The 23,657-nt window shown below is 40.9% G+C and overlaps 1 protein-coding gene across 9 annotated transcripts in view; it reads right to left on the reverse strand.

Moving 5' to 3' along the window:
• Nucleotides 1-4,784: 4,784 nt before the first annotated feature.
• Nucleotides 4,785-23,657, reverse strand: part of scn4aa (sodium channel, voltage-gated, type IV, alpha, a) — a 29,681-nt gene continuing 10,808 nt past the window's right edge. For 7 of the 9 annotated variants that reach the window (XM_037754776.1, XM_037754771.1, XM_037754770.1 and 4 more), the window contains 26 exons: nt 23,258-23,570; nt 22,829-22,947; nt 22,597-22,686; nt 22,293-22,421; nt 21,952-22,043; nt 21,471-21,764; nt 21,315-21,378; nt 21,087-21,228; nt 20,783-20,983; nt 20,177-20,347; nt 19,951-20,080; nt 18,692-18,930; nt 18,430-18,603; nt 17,977-18,333; nt 12,822-13,265; nt 11,939-11,974; nt 11,665-11,797; nt 11,423-11,577; nt 11,141-11,314; nt 10,886-11,008; nt 9,225-9,506; nt 9,062-9,115; nt 8,631-8,768; nt 8,292-8,393; nt 7,756-8,026; nt 4,785-6,608 (listed from right to left, as the gene is read on the reverse strand). In XM_037754776.1, the coding sequence (XP_037610704.1) occupies nt 5,335-6,608; nt 7,756-8,026; nt 8,292-8,393; nt 8,631-8,768; nt 9,062-9,115; nt 9,225-9,506; nt 10,886-11,008; nt 11,141-11,314; nt 11,423-11,577; nt 11,665-11,797; nt 11,939-11,974; nt 12,822-13,265; nt 17,977-18,333; nt 18,430-18,603; nt 18,692-18,930; nt 19,951-20,080; nt 20,177-20,347; nt 20,783-20,983; nt 21,087-21,228; nt 21,315-21,378; nt 21,471-21,764; nt 21,952-22,043; nt 22,293-22,421; nt 22,597-22,686; nt 22,829-22,947; nt 23,258-23,521 (5,652 nt within the window). In that variant the 5' untranslated portion in view covers nt 23,522-23,570 and the 3' untranslated portion in view covers nt 4,785-5,334. The other 2 variants (XM_037754777.1, XM_037754778.1) reach the window with 2 other exon arrangements.

Raw genomic sequence — 23,657 nt, forward strand, 5'->3', positions numbered from 1 at the left:
GAGTTTCAGTATCGATAACCATACTGGTGCACTTTTCATTTAAATAAAAATGTTTGCCGCAATTTAATTTAGGCAAAATTCTTGTAAGGGTGCTTGTTTTTTCCAACATTTAACATAAAGAACTGTTTTTGTTAAAAGGTACAGTGTGTAGGATTTGGCGGCATCTAGTGGTGAAGTTGCAACCAGCTGAGTACCACCCTCTGCTCAAGACTGCGATAACGTGAATCACCAAGTGCAAAACCGTGGTAACGCCGTTCACCTCGCTCAGAGGCCTCCTTACTACAATAACACTACTTAAGGAGCAACGGAAGTCAGACCGCGGTTGGTGGTATATACTACGATTTTGCACTCTGAGGTTCATGCCGACAAATCCTCATGTCGGAGAACTACGGTGGCCTTCAGGTTCACGTAAAAAACACAAAACACTCCTTATGTAGATATAAACGGCTCATTCTAAGGTAACGAAAACAATTATTCTTAGTTTCATGTGATCGTACACTAATGAAAACATAGTTATGAATATTATATTCCATTTCCACTCATAGATCTCCTGAACTGTTACACACTGTTGGCATGACACCTGTGGCCATTAAGTCAACAACAGTCAGCGTCCTGTCCTGCATCATGTTGATTAACGTTAGCCAGCTAAAACCACAATCTCACTGTATATTTCACATGCTTGGCAGTAATGTTAGCTTACCTGTCCAATAGGAATTGTGCCAGCTCGGGGTCCGTTTTGATGCCCAAATCCAAACAAATCAAAATTCCCTCCATGAATCGAAGGCCCAGTCGATGATGATCCTAGTTTTCCTCCGACGTCGTTCACATTCCTGTTTTGCAAACAGACTTCACTAGATAGAACTTTGTTTTTTTTGTGCTTCTGTAGAGTTTGTGTCTGAATTTCTAACCGAACGTTATGGTTGCACACAGTTAGCCATGTACCGGAGCTGAAGAGAGTAAAGACACTCGTGAGTATGCACATCCATTGGATTTTCCCAGAAAAAACATCCCACACTCTTCACATTAAAAGCAGTCTGCAGGCTGATAGAGGAAACCCAGAAAGTCGCGGAAGGTCTAATTTTTTAGGTTAGGTTACAACCTGTTCATACATTGGCAATAAAAAAACAATTAAAAAATGTTTATACTGTATGTGTAAAAACGTACATACAGTCCCTTTAACTTTCTGTAAACTGTGAGTGCAATTTTCACAACCATTTGATGGGACATCACAACTCTATTACATGTTTGCAAAAAAACATGTCAGTAAATTGGCACCAGAATGAAAACTTGTTTTGTCATCGTGTGAGCCGTACTGGTCAAAATGTTCAGATGTTTTTTCACCACAGCGCTCAACCCTGGAAATGTTTTTTATATGCAAATCTCTGTTTGGTTCTACTTTATGTTGACACTGACTGCTTACTGTACTTATACCAGGAGGCCAGTTTTATCTACCTGAAGGCTGTTGTGTATCGGACTGAGCTGTTTAGATTACCATTTCAACGGCAGGTAAAAGTTTACTGGGAAAAGTCAATACTGTAGGCTACAATACACGGAAACAGGATATGCACATTTGTGTCTACAGTAAATGCATTTGTGTAGCAATGTATTATTATTAGTACTGTAAACGGAAAAGTCCCCTTTGAGGTTTCATGTAAAGTCTTATACAGTGAACAGAAAATGTGCCACAAAATGACATCCATGCCCATAATAATAAAAAAAGTTTTTCTCATTCGCTTTGGCTCAATTATCGAATGAGAATTATTTTTTTCAAAACAATGAGATTTACTAATGAATTCTTTTTTATTGTTTTCTGATGTTTTCGACCAAATATAGAGAAAATAATCAATAGATTAATCAATAATTAAAATAATTGTTAGTTGCAGCCCCAATTATTTGTGCTTGCTGGGCAGTAAATCGATATAATATCAATATCGTCTTAGATTTTGGATATCATAACATGGCATTGGAGTTGTCTTTATCTCGTTTTAAAGGCTGCATTACAGTAAAATGTCTTTTTCTCAACTTACCAGACTGCTTCTAGCTGTTCTATTATTTGCCTTTTACACTTAGTCATTATATCCACATTGCTTATCAAAAACTTGTGTAAATATTTGGGAAAGCACCAATTATCAACCTTACAATATCTTTGCAATACTGATATATATCGATTGACTCCATATTGCCCAGCCCTACTGGACATCACCTGATGAAAACAGCCACAGCATGCAGGGGGTTAAAGCAGCACTACTCTGCCAGGCATCCACAACTAAAAGCACCAACACATCGCTCTTAAGTAACTTCAGTCAGCGCTGGGTAAAAGGCATACTGAAGCATGCAACCACAACAATATGCAAATAAATCAGACGGTCCACCTTCTTATTTCTTGCAAGAGGGAGTTCTCATTTCCGTCTGTTGACACTCACAAAGAGATTAAGAGAGACACTACGTAGTGCTGAAATAAACAGTTCTGTTTGAGGCAAGATTTCAATGCTGGAGATGAAAAGATGATAAATGTTTAGCTTAGAGCTCCATTATTGTCTAAAATGTATTATAAATTAACTTGTGCTATTTATTTCTTCAACTCTAACATTAAAACCAATACTATGTATATATCTTAAACATCCACTGGCCAGGTACAATCAGCAACAATGATCTCTGGCAGAAAAAGAAGAGGCCGGCCCAAGAACACCTGGTGCAGGGACCTTGACACGGACATCAAACAGAGCGGGCTGACATGGAAACAACTGGAGAGGAAGGACAAAAGACTCTGGCGGACTGTGGTCAACGGCCTATGCTCCATAAAGGAGCAATAGGCTTTGAATTAATTTATTTCTTCATTCCTGTGTATTTTGAGTCAGCCCCACACACGTCGCCTGCTGCTATAAATGTGTATTAATCTGTGGCTGCAAATAGTCCCCTACAAATAACACGATTTCACACAAAAATACACCGTACAAATAAGAGGGAAAGGACACACTGGATTGTTTTCCAATTGCAGAAGTCTACTCCCAAGTTAAGAAATAAAACATGACAGAATTGGAAGTAGGGATTCACAAGATATCGTTTTTTTTTCTTAATCGTTATCGCGATGTCAACTCGTAAAAGACTGCGGTATTGCACTCAGGGATTATTTTAGTTAGTTGAGAGTATCAGTTGAAAACTGCACTAACTTTTTATTATTATTATTGTTGTTATTTTTATTATAGGTGCTTTTTGTGTTGAGTTTAATTTGTTCAATAAAGAATGTTGGAAATAATTTCCTTTCATTTTCTTTATTCAACAAGCAATTAGTTGTATTTTAGCAGAAGACTGAAAGCAGCAGAAAAGCAGAACTGAGTACACTTTAATATCTGTTTATTTATCATTATCACGATATATTCAGCGTTATCACATATTGCATATTTTCCTCATGTTGTGCACTGGGAGTTTATCAGTCAGCAGTGTGGCCTGTTCACCGTACAACCACCAGAGGGCCTCAGTCCACCAGTGTAGTTTGACATAATACAGCTACTGTAGTGACAACATAAACTCACAGCCTACTTTTCTCTACAAGAAGTATTTTATTCTCACAATATAGTTACAATTTTTACAATAACAAAATGATATAAATATACAATACAGAAAGAAGAAAGAAAAAAAAATGTATATACAGGCAACACTGACTGCGGGTGTACCAGTAAAGCTCTCCCTCCATTAGAAATGTAAACAAAAGGAGGGCGCGGTGTCGTGAATTTGACTGTACCATCAGAGGAGACTAAGCTATAGCTCAGTAGTGCTGCAGGTCACATTACAGAATAACTGCCATGCTGCAGCAGCAGGATAAGACAAAGAGACCCCTCGTAGAGGAAACAACAGAGCTGATGTTAAAAACAGTGCTGAACACATAAACAAGAGAAGAGAGACAACCTTCTATAGTCTATTGTAAAAAACAAACTAGAAAACTGTAAAAGTGCTTATGTTGTTCATGTAGATATATTCATAGTAAGACGTTTTAAATTCAGTTAAGACTTACACAACAGCAAGTGAAGCAACCTTTCTACACGAGGACAGACTTCAGATGAGATCCACTGCGCATAAAGATTTATTTTTGTATAGTGTGATTATCTAGTCATTGGAAACGGAGGTATCCTTTAACTTCAGAGTATTTATTTAACTAAACTCAGCTGTGTTTCAGAATTCAGATTCTGAATTAAGATCTTAAGAGACTTGATGCAACCTGAGGCAAAACAAAATTTTAAATGTACAGCAAGTACTTGTATTATGGTTATAATTATCGTTATTAAGTAGAGAAATATAGTTGTAATGAGCAGGGAGCTCAGCAGTTCGGTTGATGTAAACAACACATCTTAAGTTTACAGTCACAGCGTTTAAATCTAAATGCTGAAATGCGGCCGGTTGGACTGTAATCAGGTCATTAAATGGGGCGTTATCAGTGGTTATTACACAGCTTGGTTGAATACTCAAATCTGATTGGTCAATCGCAGCGTTCTACGGTCTGTTATTTCTTTATAGCAGACTGTTGCTATGTATAACAGACCGTTGCTATGGGCACAGTTCTGATGTTGGACAATGGCGGACCGTTTTTGTCTTAAATTATTGATTTCTTAAGTAAGCAGCCGTGTAATAAGCAGGATAATGTACAGCTAGCGGGTCATTGTTGTGAAATAAACCCAGACAGGTCGTTGTCACACACCGATGCGGAGTGGACCATCGTCCTGAAGGGGTTTCTTTCACAACAATAAATCTAAACAAGGTGTTTTGTTTGTTACATTCAGTTTTACAACATGTTTGAATGTGTTGCTTTTACTTTGATAACGCAGTAGGTGTAGTAGGTCCCCTACTGACCCACATCTATGAGGCTCATAACAACTGATAACGCCCCATTTAATGAGCTGATAACAGCCGAATCGACAAATAGACAAAACATTTATAAGACATGCATATGTATATGTCAATGATGAAATCATCTTAGAAAAACAAACAGGACGGTCTCTCAGTATTACACAGTCAACTGCTCTAACTTGACCTGGAAGGGATATAAATAGTGCAATATAAACTGGGCCTTCTCATGTTAACTGCATTAGCTGGCCCATGTTATTGTTTACTAATAAAGAATAACAGAGATCAGGGTTTCACGGGTCTGGACTGGGATAGATGTGATCAAGATTAGCCTTATTTATGTACAAAACTAACTCCACCATAGAAAATCCTTTAGTGTCTAATTGAAAGAATTAGCATGTAGAGATTCACATAAAAGGGACTTAAAGTAAGCAGGAATAGGATTCTGCTTCCTTGACAGGGTTGAGGACATAATGAATTGTCTTCTGCTGTTTGTTATACTATTGTCTCTCTCAGATTTGCATGTAGGATAAAGAGGTGAGGGTTCGGGGCAGAATGTAATAAAACCTCATTAGTGATTTCTACAGGTACAACCAGGATATTTGGCTCGGGGGGTTCTGACAGTGTCTCAGGATTAGGAGGCTGTCGGCGTGCAAGAGTTTCTAAATCAGCCTGCTCCATATCCTCCGCAAGGTCCACGTCGCTCCCATAGAGCACTCCCATCCTTCGTGCGAGCATGCCCTCTTTCTCTGGTGGATCTTCACCTTCGTCCTTCCTACCCACCCTCTTACAGCGGTGCATAAAAGCGGCGTGGCGTACGCAGCGTTTGAGCAGGTGGTGGCGGTAAGCCCTCTGAATGATTACAGCAGCCATCTGCTCTTCTTTGTGGCGCACCGTCGTGGTGATCGGTGCAAAGGAGTCTGAGGTGGGGTTGCTCAGGACGAACTTGGCCTCGATGCTCAACCGCATTGCCGCCATCTCCACCGTGTCTCCCAAGACCATCTGTGTGACGGCCAACAAGACATCCAGGCAGTGGATCCTGTCCCCGATGACCAGGGGAAGATCCATTTCCATCAAGCGGAGCCGGTTGGGCTTGGCAACCCTCAGAGGGATCTGCAAGGTGTCACAGAAATCTGAGAGGCGGCTATACTCAATGAACTGAGTTCCGTCCACGTCAAACTTCTCCCACGTCTCATTGAACATCTCAAAGTCATCCTCACAGAGAGCGTCGCCGCTCTCCTCCTGCGCCACATTAAAGTTCTCCAAGATGATGGCGATGTACATGTTGACCACCACTAAGAACGAGACGATGATGTAGCCGCAGAAGAACGTCATGCTCATGAGCGGATTGCCGCAGTTCCCCTTTACATCCGTGCCTGGGTTCTCAAAGTCTGGGTCACAGTCCGGAAACTCTTTGTTCAGCATCGGCAGTAAAAGCCCATCCCAGCCGGCGGACGTCGTTATCTCAAACAAGCAGATAATGCTGCCGCCAAATGTCTCAAAATTAAATATATCATCGATTCCAGCTTCCTTCTTGACATAGGCAAAGTTTGACATGCCAAATATGGAGAAGATGAACATGATGAGGAAGAGCAGGAGGCCAATGTTGAATAGGGCAGGAAGTGACATCATTAGAGCGAAGAGAAGCGTCCGAATGCCCTTCGCTCCTTTAATAAGACGCAGGATCCTGCCTATTCTGGCCAGTCTGATCACTCTGAACAGAGTTGGTGACACAAAGTACTTCTCAATTATGTCTGAGAGCATTATACCTGAAATAAAAGGAGACAATATATCAGCACTTGTAGAGAGACTCGTCCCTCCCCTTCCAGCGGACCACCACGAGACCTTTCTGGAAAAAATATACTGTATACGGTAGTCAACGGCGAGAGACAATTATTTTTTGATCCCGTTTGAATCGTTCCATGAATCACAAATATGATGTTTGTCGATTTAAAACATGATTTTGCAAGTCAAGACAGTCACAATTTGTTGTAAAACTGTTAAATAAAATACATAATTAAAAAGACTACACACCCAAAAGTGCCGTAAATGACGTCTGTCGCTGAAGCTATGATGTCTGTGTGTTTCATACTGGGATGTACTCAAACAAGCAACAGGTCTTGCTTGTCTTTCTCTTACTGATAAAAAGACCAGAAGTCGCTGGATAAATCATATCAGGAAATAATGTTACATTTGTGCGTGGAGCATCACTAAGTTAGCTAGCTAGCTAGAGAGATTTAGTTCACGGAGACAAACTGAGACTTTCTTGAATTGCAAAATTATCTTTTAAATTGACAAACGTGCGTGTGATTCATGCCGCAATTCAAATGGCATCAAAAAATTATTTGTCTCGCCATTGACTACTGTTCATATTTTTCCCCAAATAAGGTCCCATTGTGGTCCACAGAAAGGGGCGGGACTTTGCCTCTCTATTGTCTGTTTGAACCATAGACTGTATATAAATATAAACGTCATGACAGCTCCCCAAAAGTGAAGCCAAAACATCTGGTTGCAGTATAGGTCATAAATCCCACCTCCTCCATGTTAGTGGATGGGACATGGGTCAAACTAAAAAGTTAAAGTACTCGTCAAATACATTTTTCCCAAAGATGGTTTCTGTCATTTTACGTAGTTTTTATCATGCTGATGTTTTGTTCAAGAGTTCAAGTGGTTTTAATTAGTTATTTGAGGCAATTAAAAGGGGGTGAGACATCATGATTAGCAGTCTTGACCGATCACTACTGCGCAGACTTGGGCTCCAAATGACGTCAAAATCTCAAGTTGGCATCTCCCATATCCGGGATATTTTGGCTTCTGTACAGTGGGAGGAAGTGGAGATGCGTCCATCTTTATATACAGTCTATGGTTTGAACACAGTAGCAATTTGCAGTTTCTAAGTAATGTAATTTTACCCACCAGCTATGGACAAGATGACCACAACAAAGTCAAACACGTTCCACCCGTTGGTGAAGAAGTATTGCCGCAGGGCAAAGAGCTTCAACACGCACTCTCCGGTGAAGACGATAATGAAAGCCAAGTTAATTTTAAAGAGGAAGTCCTCCTTCTCCACGCTTTGGTTGTCCGTCTCCACCATCATGGTCACCATGTTGAGGCAGATGAGCACCATGATGAAGATGTCAAAGAACTGCTGACTGATGAAGTCAAACACAACTCCCTGGATTGGGTTCTGCAGGTCAGGAGGAAAGTGCGAGGAACAGAAACACAAATCCAACAGGGTCATTTGGCCTGTTCACACCAGCAGTGTGCAGAAAGGGTCAGCGCAGGGGTCACCGGTGACATCGTCATACCACGCATGCCGAGCTGTTGTGTCATTACTTTGGGTTACCTCGTTTTAAACATATAGTCAAAGACAAATAGTCAAACAATAGTGTTTCCCAACTAATATGACACATATTGTTAATATTATTACAAGTTGTAAATTAATGACAAACCGTTGGACGTGGAATCGGCTTCTGTGGCTTCTTGGATCCAAGTTTCTTCATGGCTTCATAGTACTTCTTTTGTTCTTCAGTCATGAAGAGGTCTTTATCTCCGTGCAGACACAAAACAATACAAACATAAGTATTTCAATGAGGGGACAACAAGTATAGATTAGGGCTGTCAAAGTTAACTTGACATAAATCACCCTTTAAAAAGGAGATTTTGAACAGATAAAAAATGTGCAATTCATTTTCGATTAACTATTTGAATCGATTGACAGCCCTAGTATAGATGTAACTTATAGAAAAACATTGAACGCTTTTTTTTTTTTTATTGGTGCAGATACTTATCTTTTTCTTTTGTTGGTTGAAATTGTCAATAATGACACCAATGAAGAGGTTGAGTGTGAAGAAAGAGCCAAAGATGATGAAGATGACAAAGTAAATGTACATGTAGAGGTTGATCTCATAAGAAGGCTGCTCCTCGACCTAAAGAGAAACAAAATATTTAAAGCATTAGAAAAGAAATCAGAAATCTTTTCCCTGTTACCAAATTATTAAGTAAGAAAGATGGTGAGAGACAGAGAGGGGAAGATATGAGATAAAAGGTTATACTGTTATATGATACTAGTCAGACTTGTTGATCCAAAGACTGGACTTACTTCACCGTTACCACCTGTCACATACAGTATATTAAATTATCTTAAAGTGCAAGGTTGGATATCTATTTAAATTATGACCATATAATAATAATAATAATAATTAATAAAAAGAATAACTACCTCTCTTGAGTCGACGGCAGCATACATGATGTCCATCCAGCCTTTAAAAGTTGACTGAAAATATAGGACATTGTTTCAAAATCTGTCATTGAAAACAACAACTTTTACAATAATTTTATTATATATTATTATATTATATACTAATGGAAACGGCACTGCTCACAATTTGAAGCAGCGACAGGTAGCCTTGTCCCACATTGTCATAGTTGACCTTGACGTTGACCCAGCGGGCCTCCTGCGTGGCCTCTTTGACGGCCATGCAGTCGCTCCTGTTGTTGACCTCCGTCATGGGGAAAAGCTCTGCCGTGGTGGTGTTGATGCAGCGCCAGAACTTCCCAGCAAACAGGTTGACTCCCATGATGCTGAAGATGAGCCAGAAGATCAGACACACCAGCAGCACGTTGAAGATAGAGGGGATCGCTCCAACGAGAGCGTTCACCACCACCTGCCCAGGAGAGAGGACTTTGTTAGAATTAAGGGATTATATAGAAATGTATAGAAATATTAGTTTGTTTTATTTCTAAGAGTGAGCTACAAGCTTGTTATTAACATCAAGTTCTGCCTGTACTCTTACCTCAGTCAGCTCTGGAACAGCAGCCGTGGTGTAAGCATGCATTCAACACACATTGTAGAGGAAAGCCAATCAAATTAGTGCGATAATGCATTAAACATCACAGCTTTTGCATGAATCTATGTTAGCCGCAGTGATGGAAGAAGTATTCAGATTATTTAATTAAGTAAAAAGAGTAAAAGTACCAGTACAACAATGTAAAAATACTCTGTTACAAGTTAAAGTTCTGCATCTTAAATTAAAGTAAAAGTACAAAGATATCAGCGACAAAATGTACTTTAAAGTATCATAAGTAAAAGTACTTGTTTTTCAGTAAAAGTGCCCTTAACTGGCAAATCATTATTTATTACATAATAGATAGTTAGTTGCTGCTGGATTAACAAACTAACTAACTTTAGTTTTAACTACTTCATATCCATAGGGTCACCAGATAAATCTGAGGGGTTTGATGATCAATGGGAGAGAAAAGAATAAAAAATAAAGTTCTGATACACAAAACTGTTTTCAGTTTTGGATCATATGAACGGTTATACTGTAACCATGTGAGATGTTTAGAGAGGAAATGTCTCTTTGGTGGAACTGTTAACAACTCATAAACATCTGAAACGTGACCAGGAGCCACAACTACACTGACTGAGAAACTCTTTAATGTTGTGTCTTATTTTATAAACGTATAATATGTGTTTTATGTAAAATAAGAATCTGAAAAGTAACTCAGCTGTTAAATAAAAGTATAATATTTACCTCTGAATTGTCGTGGAGTAGAAGTATACAGAGGTGTTGTAGTCAAGACCACTTAAACCGAGGCCGGGTCATGACTGTGTGTATGTGGAAGTGTACCATGAGAAATGTCTTGATAGAATAAACAAAAGGCGTTGCAGAGGTGAATTTTATGTGCAGGAATTTTCCTTTGTTTTCTATGAGCAATCACAGCAATGATGTTAACAGATCAATCAGACAATGCACAGGGAGTTAGTAGTGATATCCACGCAGTTATGGTCTTGACTGGCCGCGACAAGACGGAGTAAAAATGCGGTCGATTCCGAGACGAAACCTTTAAAAAGTGGTCTTGAGACCGTTCTTGAGTACTACAACACTAGTATACAGTAACATAAAATGGAAATACTCAAGTAAAGTACAAGTACCTCAAAATTGTACTTAAGTACAGTACTTGAGTGAATGTACTTAGCTACTACCCACCACCTGTTAGTCATGCACTTTGCTCAAACGTGGTCGCACAGTGAAAAACGTACCCTCATCCCTTCAAATCTCGACAGCGCTCGAAGAGGCCTCAGTGCCCTGAGAGTCCTGAGGGATTTGATTGGTCCAAGGTCAGAGTATCCCGCCCAGTTGGCAAATAAACTAATCAGGGAAATCTGCGGCAGAATCAAAACATTTCCTATTCAAGTGTTACACTGATTTTATCTGACATGAAACATTGCATGTACGCATGTTCTGTTGAAAGTTACACATACAGATGAGCTTTAAAATAAGATGCCAAAACTTACATCCACAATGAAGAAGTCCAGCCAACACCAAGCGTTGGTGAAGTAGGTCTTGAAGCCATATGCGACCCATTTAAGGAGCATCTCGATGATAAAGACGTAGGTGAAAACTTTGTCAGCGTACTCCAGAATAATTTTGATGGTTCGGCGTCTTTCTATGTGTATATCTTCAAAGGCCTGCCAAAGGAGGACATGAGATACACGTCGTAACAGTAATGCAGTATCTTAACACGATCATTAAACAGTCAACATTTCTAAATCTGTTGCACTGATGACAGCACTCACCAGAGCTCCGCTGCTGAGGAGGATCATAAAGATTATGAACGTTTCAAAATAGTCATGCTCCACAATAGTGAAGCAAGCCTTACGGAGGTTCCACCACTTCTTGCCTTTGCCTTCGGTGATGTCCACCGTCAGACACGGCCAGCGCTTCACACACTCTGAGGGGAGACGGAAATCAAAGCTTCATCGTCCGTGAGAAGATCATTTTACAGTTTATGAGTAAATGATTGTGTGGTTGTTCATACCGTCAGTGAAGCAGGCCTCTGGCTCTATTGGGTCCGGCTCTTCTTCTTCCACTTCTTCTGGTTCAGGCTCAGGCGGTTGATAGTCCACTGTGCTACACACTGAAGAATCCCCATCATTCAAAGCACCTATTAGCTAGTCAAGAATTACAATTGAAGCTCAGTTACAAAGCCAACATGCCAAATATACATTATAGATTGTTTCCCCCCCATTTCTTTTGAGCAGAACCCCAAATAAGGTTTAGTTTTGTTCATGTGGGTCTACAGAGTTACTCACTTTGACATTTCCCAGCAAATCATCGTCTAAGTTTCCCTGAAATAGCACAGGAACAGAGAATGAACTTTAGTAAACAAAATCCTACACACAAGTTTGTTTTTCCCAAAAATGTATTTCAGCATTTCATTAGCTTTGTGGACAATTAGAAAATAGCCAAAAACTCCTGATCACTTTCGATGGAGAAGGTGTGTTGGATGCAGAATGGGTCATTTTTGGGTGACATGTTGTTATTGTCTCTGTCAGTGTGGCTTTCAGTTTGCATATACACCGATCAGCCATAACATTAGATCAGCATGGGCACCCTGACCGGTCTGCAGCTACGCAGCCTCATAAACAACAAACTGTGATGCACTGTGTGTTCTGACACCTTTCTATCGGAACCGGCATTAACTTTTTCAGTCATTTGAGCTCCAGTAGCTCTTCTATTGGATCGGACAACACGGGCCAGCCTTCGCTTCTCACGTGCATCAATGAGCCTCGGGTCTGACCCTGTCGCCGGTTCACCGGTTTTCCTTCCTTGGACCACTTTTGGTAGGTCCTGACCACTGCAGACCGGGAACATCCCACAAGAGCTGCAGTTCTGGAGATGCTCTGACCCAGTCGTCTAGCCATCACAATCTGGCCCTTGTCAAAGTTGCTCACATCCTTACGCTGGCCCATTTTTTCTGCTTCCAACACAAAGTTCAAAATGTTCCCTTGCTGTCTAATATATCCCACCCACTGCCAGGAGCCATTGTAACGAGATAATCAACGTTGTTCACTTCACCTGTCAGTGGTCTTAATGTTATGGCTGATCGGTGTATAAATGCTGTTGGTGGGTGAAGTATTGCCAGTGCACATAGATGGATAAATAGATTGAAGATGATGATTGATCTGTACTTACCAAATTATTTTTCTCATCTGAAATGTCCGAGTCGTTAGCGTCATCCTCATCATCCTCGCCCAGGTTTTCAAAGTCTGACTCTCCCTGAGCAATTGGCACATTGAAACTGAACTCCCCATCCACAATAAATCCAGAAGGCCGGCCTTCAACCAAACAATTAGGTATCCCATCTGCCATTTTTAAATTCTGACCGGTGTCCAAGTGGTTCATTTCAATATCCTCAGTTTTAGGGTCCTCGTCGTCCGCCGGGCCCTCCTCGGGCTCCTTGGGCTTTCTGCCGAGCATCTGCAGGGCGGTTCGAACGGCGAACGCTTTGAACCAGTTGATGCCTCGTGTGATCCTGCCAATGGCGATTTGGAGATTGTTCATCTCTCCGTCGTCGTCCGTGGAGAGGTTGTCTCCGCTGAACGAGCTGAGCAGCAACGCCAGGAAGAGGTTCAACACCTGACGAAAGAAACATGAATTAATGATAAGTATACACCAAAATGCAAATGTAAAATTAACACAATATCACAACAATTTCCTTTTGCACCTTGATGTGAAAAACACAAAAATTGCACTGCAAGAAGTCTGTATTTAGTATGCAGCTACAGTATATGAAATATCTAGAATTGTTTAGTCTATATCAGTTATTAATGGATGAGAATTAAATGATCAGAATATTTTTTGATCAGTATTAAGAGTGAGTGAATTCCTACTGGGTCTGCAAGTGAAATAATTAATAACGTAATAATCGCTGAGTCAAAGTATGCCGACATTGCTGAACTAAAAACAAAAGTCCAGACTATCTCAAATACACATCACATATCAAATTGGTCCTGTGATGGCACATCAGTGAATAATATGTCGTCTGCCTCCTGTTGCAGACGCAGCTATCTTTAGTGTCTAAACCTGTTAGTTAATTTCTCGGTTCATATTTCCCAGGTTTAGCGGGAGATCATGGTTACACGGCAGGCCGATCTGCCTCGATCCAGTGTGGGAGCTGTGAATCAGTAAAGAGGGCTGAAGGGAAAGGACGAGCTGCACAAAACACAAGCCAGACAGTGGAGGAGTGGAAACAGACATGATGGTTCAGGTGCTTTCCAAGTTGTTTCAAATTAGGTCGCCTTCAGAGCAGCTCTAATAACACGAGAAGTTCAGTCTTTGTCTTAAAGGAATAGTTTGACATTTTGGGAAATATCCCCATGTGCTTTCTTGCTGAGAGTTGCTGCGTTCCAGACAGTGGGCAACTCCGGGGTCTGACCAGTGAAGCCAATGCGGAAGTGCCTTAGAGGAACAGTGTGTAAGATCTGGCGGTATCTCAGTTGGTTGAGATTGCAACCAACTGAAGCCTCTCCCGTGTGCCGAGCGTGTAGGAGAACTACAGTGGCCAACACGAAAATGTGAAGGGCTCTCTTTAGACCAAGTTTTAGTAAGAGTAGCGTAGGTCATTTGGAGCAGAGCCAGTTTGTAGAATGTATGTATACGTGGGAAGTGAGTGGTGAAGCAAGAGAGAGAGAGCGGCGGCGACAGGAGCGAGTAATGTTATCGACTCTGGCCCAAGCCGTTTTTGGCTACTGTATTAACATGGCAGACTCCGTGGAAAAAATCTGCCCATAGCACCTTTAATTAACATGTAATATCTTGTTTGTTAAATTCATTTAAAAAATTAAGTGTAAAACGTCATGTGATTTTATGGGGGGGTTATGTGTGGTACTATTTTTTGGTCTTGTAGTCACCATGAGGTTGCCAGGTATTCACATGTTCTTAATAATGATCGTCTGAGACGTTTAATTTACATAAAATAATATTAAAAATTATGTGGTTTTATTTCTTGTTAGGCAAAAAACTTGGATGCCAAAAGTCAATAAAGAATGCAGATGAGAGCGTGGGAATCCAGGAACATTTTTCATAATAAAGAGAAAAGATAATGAGCACAAAATGATCAGTATACATGCCTAAACATGCCAGTTAAATCCACTCCATATGCTGTGGCGCTGATAGCCCAATATGATTACTTCTCCATCAATCACAGTTCAATCTGCTATCAAATGACTTTTCCTTAACACCCAGCAACCCTGCCACCTGAGCTCTGCTCGCTCAGCTGTCTGTGTTTGTTCCGTCAGTGGCAGCAAGCTTCCTCGAGCCGGATCTTAGCACATACTCAAGGTCAAAACCACTGTTTGGTGGCTCAAGTCATGTTATTTAAATAGAAACCCCCCCTCCCGTAAAGTGTGTAAGTAAGCTATTTGCCTTTATGTCAGTGCAAATAGTGCGCATCACAAGAAAGCCTTGATAATTCTGGCACAGTGCAGCGGTTGCAATACTTTTATCAGCTTGACGATGAGCCATTTCCTTTCCATTTCTATGAATAACCTAACAGGAAATGGTTTTGGCTCTAGGCATTAAATCCGATGCTGAAATGATGCTTGATCATCTGTATTATCTGTCCTACGTCCTTGTCCTGTGAGGCCAAGATGAAATGTCAGGGACAGTATTTCCATGCTCCAGGCATTCAGGATTCTTCTCAAAGCATCACAAACTCTGTTGCCTCTTTGCGCAAATTCACCCAGACGCTGTGTGAAAAGGTTAGTGAATGAATATGAAACTAGAAGGGCATTCAGAGAGCGCAGACCTCTGCCAAGGCCAATCTGCTCCAGAATGTAATGGTTTCTTCCTTGGCCCATGCTACACCCTTCCACCAAGTTTCATGAAAATCAGGCCAGTAGATTTTCTGTTATCTTGCTGGCAAACAAACAAATCAAACCGAAAACATAACCGCCTTGGTGGAGGTAATAATATGCTGTGATATTCTTTATATTAGAATCTGTGAACAGATCTGTGTTTACAGTTTAGCTCAGGACACTTTTGAACTCCAAAAACATGCAAATATACTAGGGCTGTCAATCAATTAAAATTAGATTAATCGCAGCTTAAAGGGAAATTTGTCAAGTATTTAATACTCTTATCAACATGGGAGTGGAAAAATATGCTTGCTTTATGCAAATATATGTATATATTTATCATTGGAAATGAATTAACACAAAACAATGACTAATATTGTCCAGAAACCCTCACAGGTGCTGCATTTAGCATAAAGAAAATATGCTCAAATCATAACATGGCAAACTGCAGCCCAACAGGCAACAACAGCTGTCAGTGTGTCAGTGTGCTGACTGGACTATGACTTACCCCAAACTGCATGTGATTAGCATAAAGTGGGCATGTCTGTAAAGGGGAGACTTGTGGGTACCCATAGAACCCATTTACATTCACATATCTTGAGGTCAGAGGTCAAGGGACTCCTTTGAAAATGGCCATGTCAGTGTTTCCTCGCCAAAATATAGCGTAAGTTTGGAGCGTTATTTAGCCTCCTTTGCGACAAGCTACTATGACATTTGTACCAATGTAGTCCTTTGGTTTTCTAGTTTCTAGATATGATGCCAGTATCTTCTCTCTGGCTTTAAAACTGAGCCCGCTACAACCTCCGAAAGATCGATCGCATTAACACGTTAAAGAAATCAGTGGTGGTAAAACAAATTATCTCGTTAACTTTGACAGCCCTGAAATATACTGAACGTATTCTCTCTTGTGAGTTTATGTTACTAAAAATGATAATTCTTAGTCTTTAATGTACAAACTATTTTGAACATATCATCTGTCACTGCCAATATAAATCCTACATGCTGTACATATAGTATATAGACATTTATATATGTACATAATCATCCAGTCAATGTATATCAATTTCTTTGCACTATTGTTTACAGTTAAAGAACACTTGACTTGTATATAGATGTTTTTATTTTATTTCTTATTTTATTGTCGGTCATTAGTTCTTTATTTGTCCAGCTTTCTTGTCCTTGTCCCTAGACGTTAGTCCTATTTCTGTACATTTAGAGAGATGCATAAAACCGGAGTCAAATTCCTTATATCTATGTTAATGGAAAATAAAACTGATTCTGATACTATAATACCCAGGATGCTTTAGTGCCCCCTAGTGGATACAATTTTCTCCCCCAGCTGTGTCTGTCCGTCCTTGGCATCCCTCACTCAGCTGAGGGGTTAACAATAGACTGCTGAGACATGCAGGCCACAAAATCTCCTGGCATTACAATAAGATAACTGTTAGATTTAGAAATATTTTTCAAAACAGTTTGTCAGCTTTACAGCTTCACAGTACTGACAGTTGAGCGTCAGCGTCTGTGAGCTCAGGAATGATCATCTACTTCAGATTTACTGTATGCTGATATACGCACAGACTATAAAGAGAGTGATAACACAGCCAGGAGATAAGAATCAACATGTCTATTTATCATGATCGTAAACCGAGATACAATTATTTTTATCTAAGTGAAATTGAGCTGTGTAACATCATCTTCAACAACAGTCTTCTGTTTCCTTACATGTATGTCAGCTTTAGGCTGTGTTCAGACTGATTCATTTCAAAGAGACAACTGTGTTGGCACAGCGGGCCAGCTAAAAAACACAGGGGTATTTTATTAAAAGGAACATTTAACCTGGTTCAACTTTCTCCTCAGCGCAGTGTGACATCGTCCAGCAATACACAAACTAATAAATGCCTCAGGACAGACCTTTTAAATGTATTTGTTGTAGTCTGAAGTTATGTGAAAAAGCAAAATTAGGCTATCTTGACTCCATGAAATTGAGCGGAACCAAGCAAGTAATCTACGGGGGGATTGAGGTGGCGCCTTTTTCCAAGCTTTGTCTAAAGGAAGGTCCACTGTCTCCCCTGGTCTAGATCTTCTAGAAGGAGGATAAAATAATTGTTGCTGTCCGGTGTTTTGGCATCTGATAGGCCTTCAAACTTGTGGATCTACTACTCTGATACACAAATTTGTTCATCTATTGTTCATATGTAGAGATATTTCACTTAGCCAAGGCTATGTTTTCGGTTTGGTTTGTTTGTTTGTCAGCAGGATTTTGGAAAAACTACTGGCCCGATTTTCATGAAACTTGGTGGAAGTTTGCAGCATGGGCCAAAGAGCCCAATAACATTTGGAGAGGATGCAAATCACGGGGCAGATACACAAACTCAACTTCATCATCTCAACAAGCCCCCACCAGTGCTGTTTTCAGTGTGAATGCCCGGGTAAAAATATGACTTCAGAGTTAAGATGGGGATCAGCAGTGAATGAATAATTGTTGCACTCACCACTAGATTTCCAATGACCATGACCATCATGAAGACAACCAAACACATCCCAGTTCCGGCCACCTCCATGCAGTCCCACATGGTCTCGATCCACTCCCCGCACAGGATGCGGAACACGATGAGGAACGAGTGGAAGAAGTCGTGCATGTGCCAGCGCGGCAGCTCGCACTCTGAGGAGATCTTGCACACGCAGTCATTGTAGTTCTTGCCAAAGAGCTGCATACCCACCACGGCGAAGATGAAGACGATGATGGCGAGCACCAAAGTCAGGTTTCCTAAAGCTCCTACTGAGTTACCAATAATCTTGATCAGCATGTTGAGCGTGGGCCAGGACTTTGCTAGTTTGAAGACACGAAGCTATCTCCAACACCAGACAGACAAAGACAGTGAATAATAATGTTGGAAGTAATCTCATTGTATTTGTAAAAGGATATAAATATCATTGTTTCTCACCAGACGGAAGGACCGGAGGACAGACAGCCCCTGGACATTCGCCAGCCCCAACTCCACCAGACTGAGAGAGACGATGATGCTGTCGAAAATGTTCCAGCCAACTTGGAAGTAGTAGTAGGGATCCATGGCAAACAGCTTGAAGACCATCTCCGCTGTGAAGATCCCAGTGAAAACCTACAGGGGCATACATTTCTGTTCAAATCAAGTCTGAGATGTATGAACACTGCGATGAAATTTAAATGTAACGTGGCACATTATTCACCAGATTCCCCACTGAGAGCATGTAGTCAAACTCTGGGGTCATGGGGTAGTGCTCCATGGCCATGAAGAGGGTGTTGAGCACGATGCAGATGGTGATGCCCAAGTCGACAAAAGGGTCCATCACCACAAAGAGCATCCACTTTTTAAAGAACACCCATTGCGGGCAGCAATCCCACTTCAGGAACGTGTTAGCAAACTTGTACCAGCCGGGTGGGCACGGCCTCTGAGCCTCCTCCAACTCTAGACAAAGAAAAACAATTAGGTAGTCTACCATCATTTCATCAAAGCTTCAATCATCTTTGAAGGAACAGTGTGTAGGAGTTGGCGACATCTAGTGGTGTGTTTGCTGATTGTAACCAGCTGAGTACCACTTCGCTTACTTCCAAGACTGCGGTAATGTGAGGCACCGAGTGCAAAACTGTGGTAACACCGTTCACCTCGCTAAGAGGCCATCCTTACCATAAGAACACTACTTTAGGAGTAACGGAAGTCAGATGGCGGCTGGTGGTACCACAGTTTTGCACTCTGTGGCTCACAACACCGTAGCAAGGAGGACTACGGTGGCCTTCAGATAACGTAAAAATGAAAAGGCTCTTTCTAGAGCCAGTGTTTGGTTTGTCCGTTCTGGGCTACTGCGGGAACATGGCGAAGCAAAATGGGGGACTCCGTGAAGAGGACCCACTCCCTATGTAGATATAAACGGCTCATTCTAAGCTAACGAAAACAACGATTCTTATTTTCAGCTGATTATACACTAATGAAAACATAGTTATGAATATTATATTACATTTCTGCAAATAGATACCCCTAAATGTTGCACACTGTTCCTTTAAATGCACAATACAGCTAACAGAGAGCGCTGATGTCTGTGCCAAGTTATGGTTGAGCTGAAATAGCCGAAGCTTAACACCATGAGGGCGCGACACTGAATGTTGACATGGATTTCTCCAGCACACAATGTGATTATGGCAAGCTCAAGACAATGCTACTGTATTGGCCTTGGATAAAACTAGTGTATGATGTTAACAACTGCTTGATAATCTAAGCAATTAGAGCTCACATTAGAGCATCTCCCCTAAGAACCAGCAACTAAGCCTTGTGTATTTCTTCATTCCCTGGAGGAACTTGACACTTCTAGGTGCTTTCACCCTGCCGCTGCCGAGCTGTTGTGTCGTCTACTTGTTTTGGCTAGAAAATAAATCCTATATTTAAGGATTCTGCATTATTAGTGTTAAGTTTATACCTCTATTGGCACTGTACCTTCCAAAGCAGCTGCAGTGAGCACCGACAGAGCACTAGCACGCCTTTGTGACAGGCCTGGTTCGTCCAGATGAAGCATGCTGTGCTCAGAGCCAATTGACTTCTCTCTGAGTTCGTGGTCTGTAGCAGACTGTAAAATATGTCGACAAATCAGTCAGTTGCAAATCAAAAACCAAAATTTTTCAGATTAACCATATTAATTATGACCAGGCAGCGACAGATTTACCTTGACCATGGTGGGCGCTCTGATTAACAGACGGGGAATGATTCTCCCGTTACAATCCTTGATGATTTCATCCTGTTCAGGATTCTGTTCATCAGCTGTCAACTCGGATATGCTGTGATGACTGAGCGACTTCTTACTGGTCAGTGTGACTCGGCTCCCAAGAGCTTGAGCCTGTGAGATAATTTTTTTTTTGTTATTTATTGTCATAATATACATACGGAGATGTGAACAGGTCGTAAAATAGTGAGTAAAAGTATATAAAAAGGTATAAATACAGTAATTCTAACTGTTGTTTCAATGTTACTACCAACAATATGATTTATTTGTTAACAGTTATCACTTTTATACATTTTACCACCCTTGAAATGTCTAAAAAGGTGAATCTTTGATTATTTTATCACACTTAAAGCATGAAAATACAGGTATTTATTATAATTCTGTATTAAAAGGGGCTCATTTTCAGGTTCATATTTGTATTTTTTGTTTCTACTACAGCAGTTAGGTTGAGTTTAACCTCCTATGCTGGCTCTAAAATCACTGCTCTTGTGGAAGTTGCAGGCTGGTATGTTAAAGTAATATATGGTTAGCTCTCAGCCTATTGTTTACCTCTTCCTCAAGATTCTTGAGTTGCACTAGTAGCCGCTGGAACTCCTCCTCTTTCTCTATGGCCTCTCGCTGAGATGCTTGATTCTGTTCATCATACGCCATGGCTACCACAGCCAGGATGAGGTTGATGAGGTAGAAGGAGCCCAGAAAGATGATCACCACAAAGAACAGCATGTATGTCTTACCAGCCGCCCGCAGGATCTGTGTTTGGAGCAAAAAAGAAGCTACGAGAACTAAGGACAAATTTCTTTTTACAACTTGAGATGTCATGAATCTGTTTGCAACAAAAGAAAGAAGTGCCAACCAGCTGGAAGAGGTTCTCCCAGTAGTCCTGGGTCATGAGTCTGAAGAGGGCCAGGAAGGCCCAGCCAAACGAGTCAAAACTGGTGTAGCCATAGTTGGGGTTCCTCCCAGCCTTCATGCATGTGTATCCTTCTGGGCACTTTCTATCAACACAGATGAAGAGTCAGCGTGCTACAATTGATTGACCAGACAAAATGATCATGGTAGAGTCAGCGTGGATAATACATACCCAGCATCAGAGCTGTTTCCACACAGTATAGCATCCAGGCTGCCTTCCAAATAATAGTGATTGTCTATAAGCAAACAAGAAGAAGAAGAAACAGTGAAACCTTTTCCACTGAGGACAATATCATCTTAAAATAAGTGATATGTGTGTTAAACATACCTGCGTTTTCAATATACTCAATGAAATCGAAGGTATTGTTGGAATATGTTGTATCATTGACGCCCATGGTGTTGTTGAAGGACAGGCTGTCGTTAAATGTGCCGGTGGTGTTAAAAAATTCGAACGCGGTTTCGTTTGTATCGATGGGCCATCGGATACATTTCTGACGCAGATTTCCCATAAAGAGTTGAAGACCAATGAGGGCGAAAACAGCGAGGGCAAAGACGGTGAGGATCATGACGTCCACCATCTTCTTCACTGACTGGATCAAAGCGGCCACGATGGTTTTCAAACCTGACAAAATACAACTGATAAGTCGGTGGCATTTCTCTGAAACAGCTCTGCAACAACAAACGATAATCAATATAACAAATGACTCACATACTATTGAGCACATTTACATGTAATCTTCTCACAAAAGTCATACGGATAGTCACACACAAGAAAATAATAAAATATGTATATAAAAAACTTTAAATACCAGGAATCACAGTAATTGTTTTAAGGGCTCGAAGTACACGAAATGTCCTGAGGGCTGACACGTTGCCAAGGTCAACAAACTCAGTGACGTATCTGTTGAAAGACATAAACCAATCAATCAAAGCCAAGACTCAACATATTATCTATTCATTTTTCAATCGGTTTAAAATGCACAAAACATCTTCACAATATCAGCTTTCATAGTAGTTAATCATTTGTCTCAAAAATGTTTAGTTTTTTAACTGTCAATTCTGCTTATCAGCGATTTATGCACTCAAATGTAATGATAACACCACTTTTTTCTGATATCAACTACACATAGTGCGATGAAAGTAGACTTACGCCATGCTGATCACCATGAAATCCAGCCAATTCCATGGATCTCGAAGGAATGTAAAAGATCCAACACAGAAACCTCTTGACAGCACTTTGATGGTTGCCTCAACGGTATAGATGCCAGTAAAAACATACCTACATGTAGGAAGAAACAAGTTGGTATTAGGGCTGCACGATTATGAACAAAATTATAATCACAATTATTTAGATTAATATTGATATCATGATTATTCAGGCAATAGAAACGCTCCCAATCTCACATTAAGCACCTTCAAATGGAACACAGGGAGTACTGAAATGAAGTACTCACTCAACAGTTTTACTCCATGCTGGTGGGTTGCTCATCGTCATGAATACACAATTCGATAGAATCGTAATCATGATGAACAGGCTAAATAATTTAATTCAGGATTAAGGAAACAAACATGGACATTATGTATACATACATATATATATATATATAAGTAGACTTTATGTTCAGTTCAAACCTTAATACACTAAATAATTAAAACAAGTTCAAGCTTCAATAGGTCAAAGGATATGAATGTATGAGAATTTTGATGGATCCTCTTCGAAGCAAGCTAAAGGGGCTCAGAAGGTAGCAAGCCGGCTCAGCGTTGAACCTGAAGATTGTGTTTCCTTTGGTGACCACAATGAATGTCTGAAAAACACAGAGATCATAAAATGCAAGATAATATAGAGTCTAAAAATACTTCCTATATTTCACTAAATACTCAGTGATGACAATCTTGTAATGATACTTTAACATTTAACTGTAACGTATGCATACCACAAATGAGATGGTGTACACTGCGTAAGCGATACTGTATGCAGCTGAAATTTATGTTGAGTAATACATCCTGTCGTATTTCAAGGTTATGTAGGGACGGAGTCTAGCTCATTAAACACTAAGTGTGTGTTTCAGCTGAGGTTTTCATTGCCATGTGAGACCCGGATGTGCTCTGACTGACGTGCTGCGCGTTGTAGAAGGGGTCCAGGTCCTCCAGAGGTGTGTTGAGCATCTCTGATGGAGGGTCTCCGTAGATCATGGGCAGACTCTTGCCCGCCTCCAGACCAGCGTTCGGGACCGCTGGCTCTTCCTCCCTCCCAGCATGGCCCTCTACTGCTGCGGCCTTTTTTGTTGCTTCCTCCTTGAGCCTCTCGATCTCCGCCAGCGATTCCTGGGTGAAGGGGCGGAACGCGTCGGCGCCTCGGCGAGGGAGCAGGGGCGCCATCTTCGCATTGCGAAGGGATACCACCACACAGGGGTTTCCCTAGAAGGAGCTGGAGGGAGGACGAGGAATGAATACAGAGAATACATTTTGAGATGCAATGTACGACGTAACCTTAACCATTTTCACTTAAACCATT

The sequence above is a fragment of the Sebastes umbrosus genome, chromosome 20 (genome assembly GCF_015220745.1).
Source record: "Sebastes umbrosus isolate fSebUmb1 chromosome 20, fSebUmb1.pri, whole genome shotgun sequence".
NCBI lineage: Eukaryota > Metazoa > Chordata > Actinopteri > Perciformes > Sebastidae > Sebastes > Sebastes umbrosus.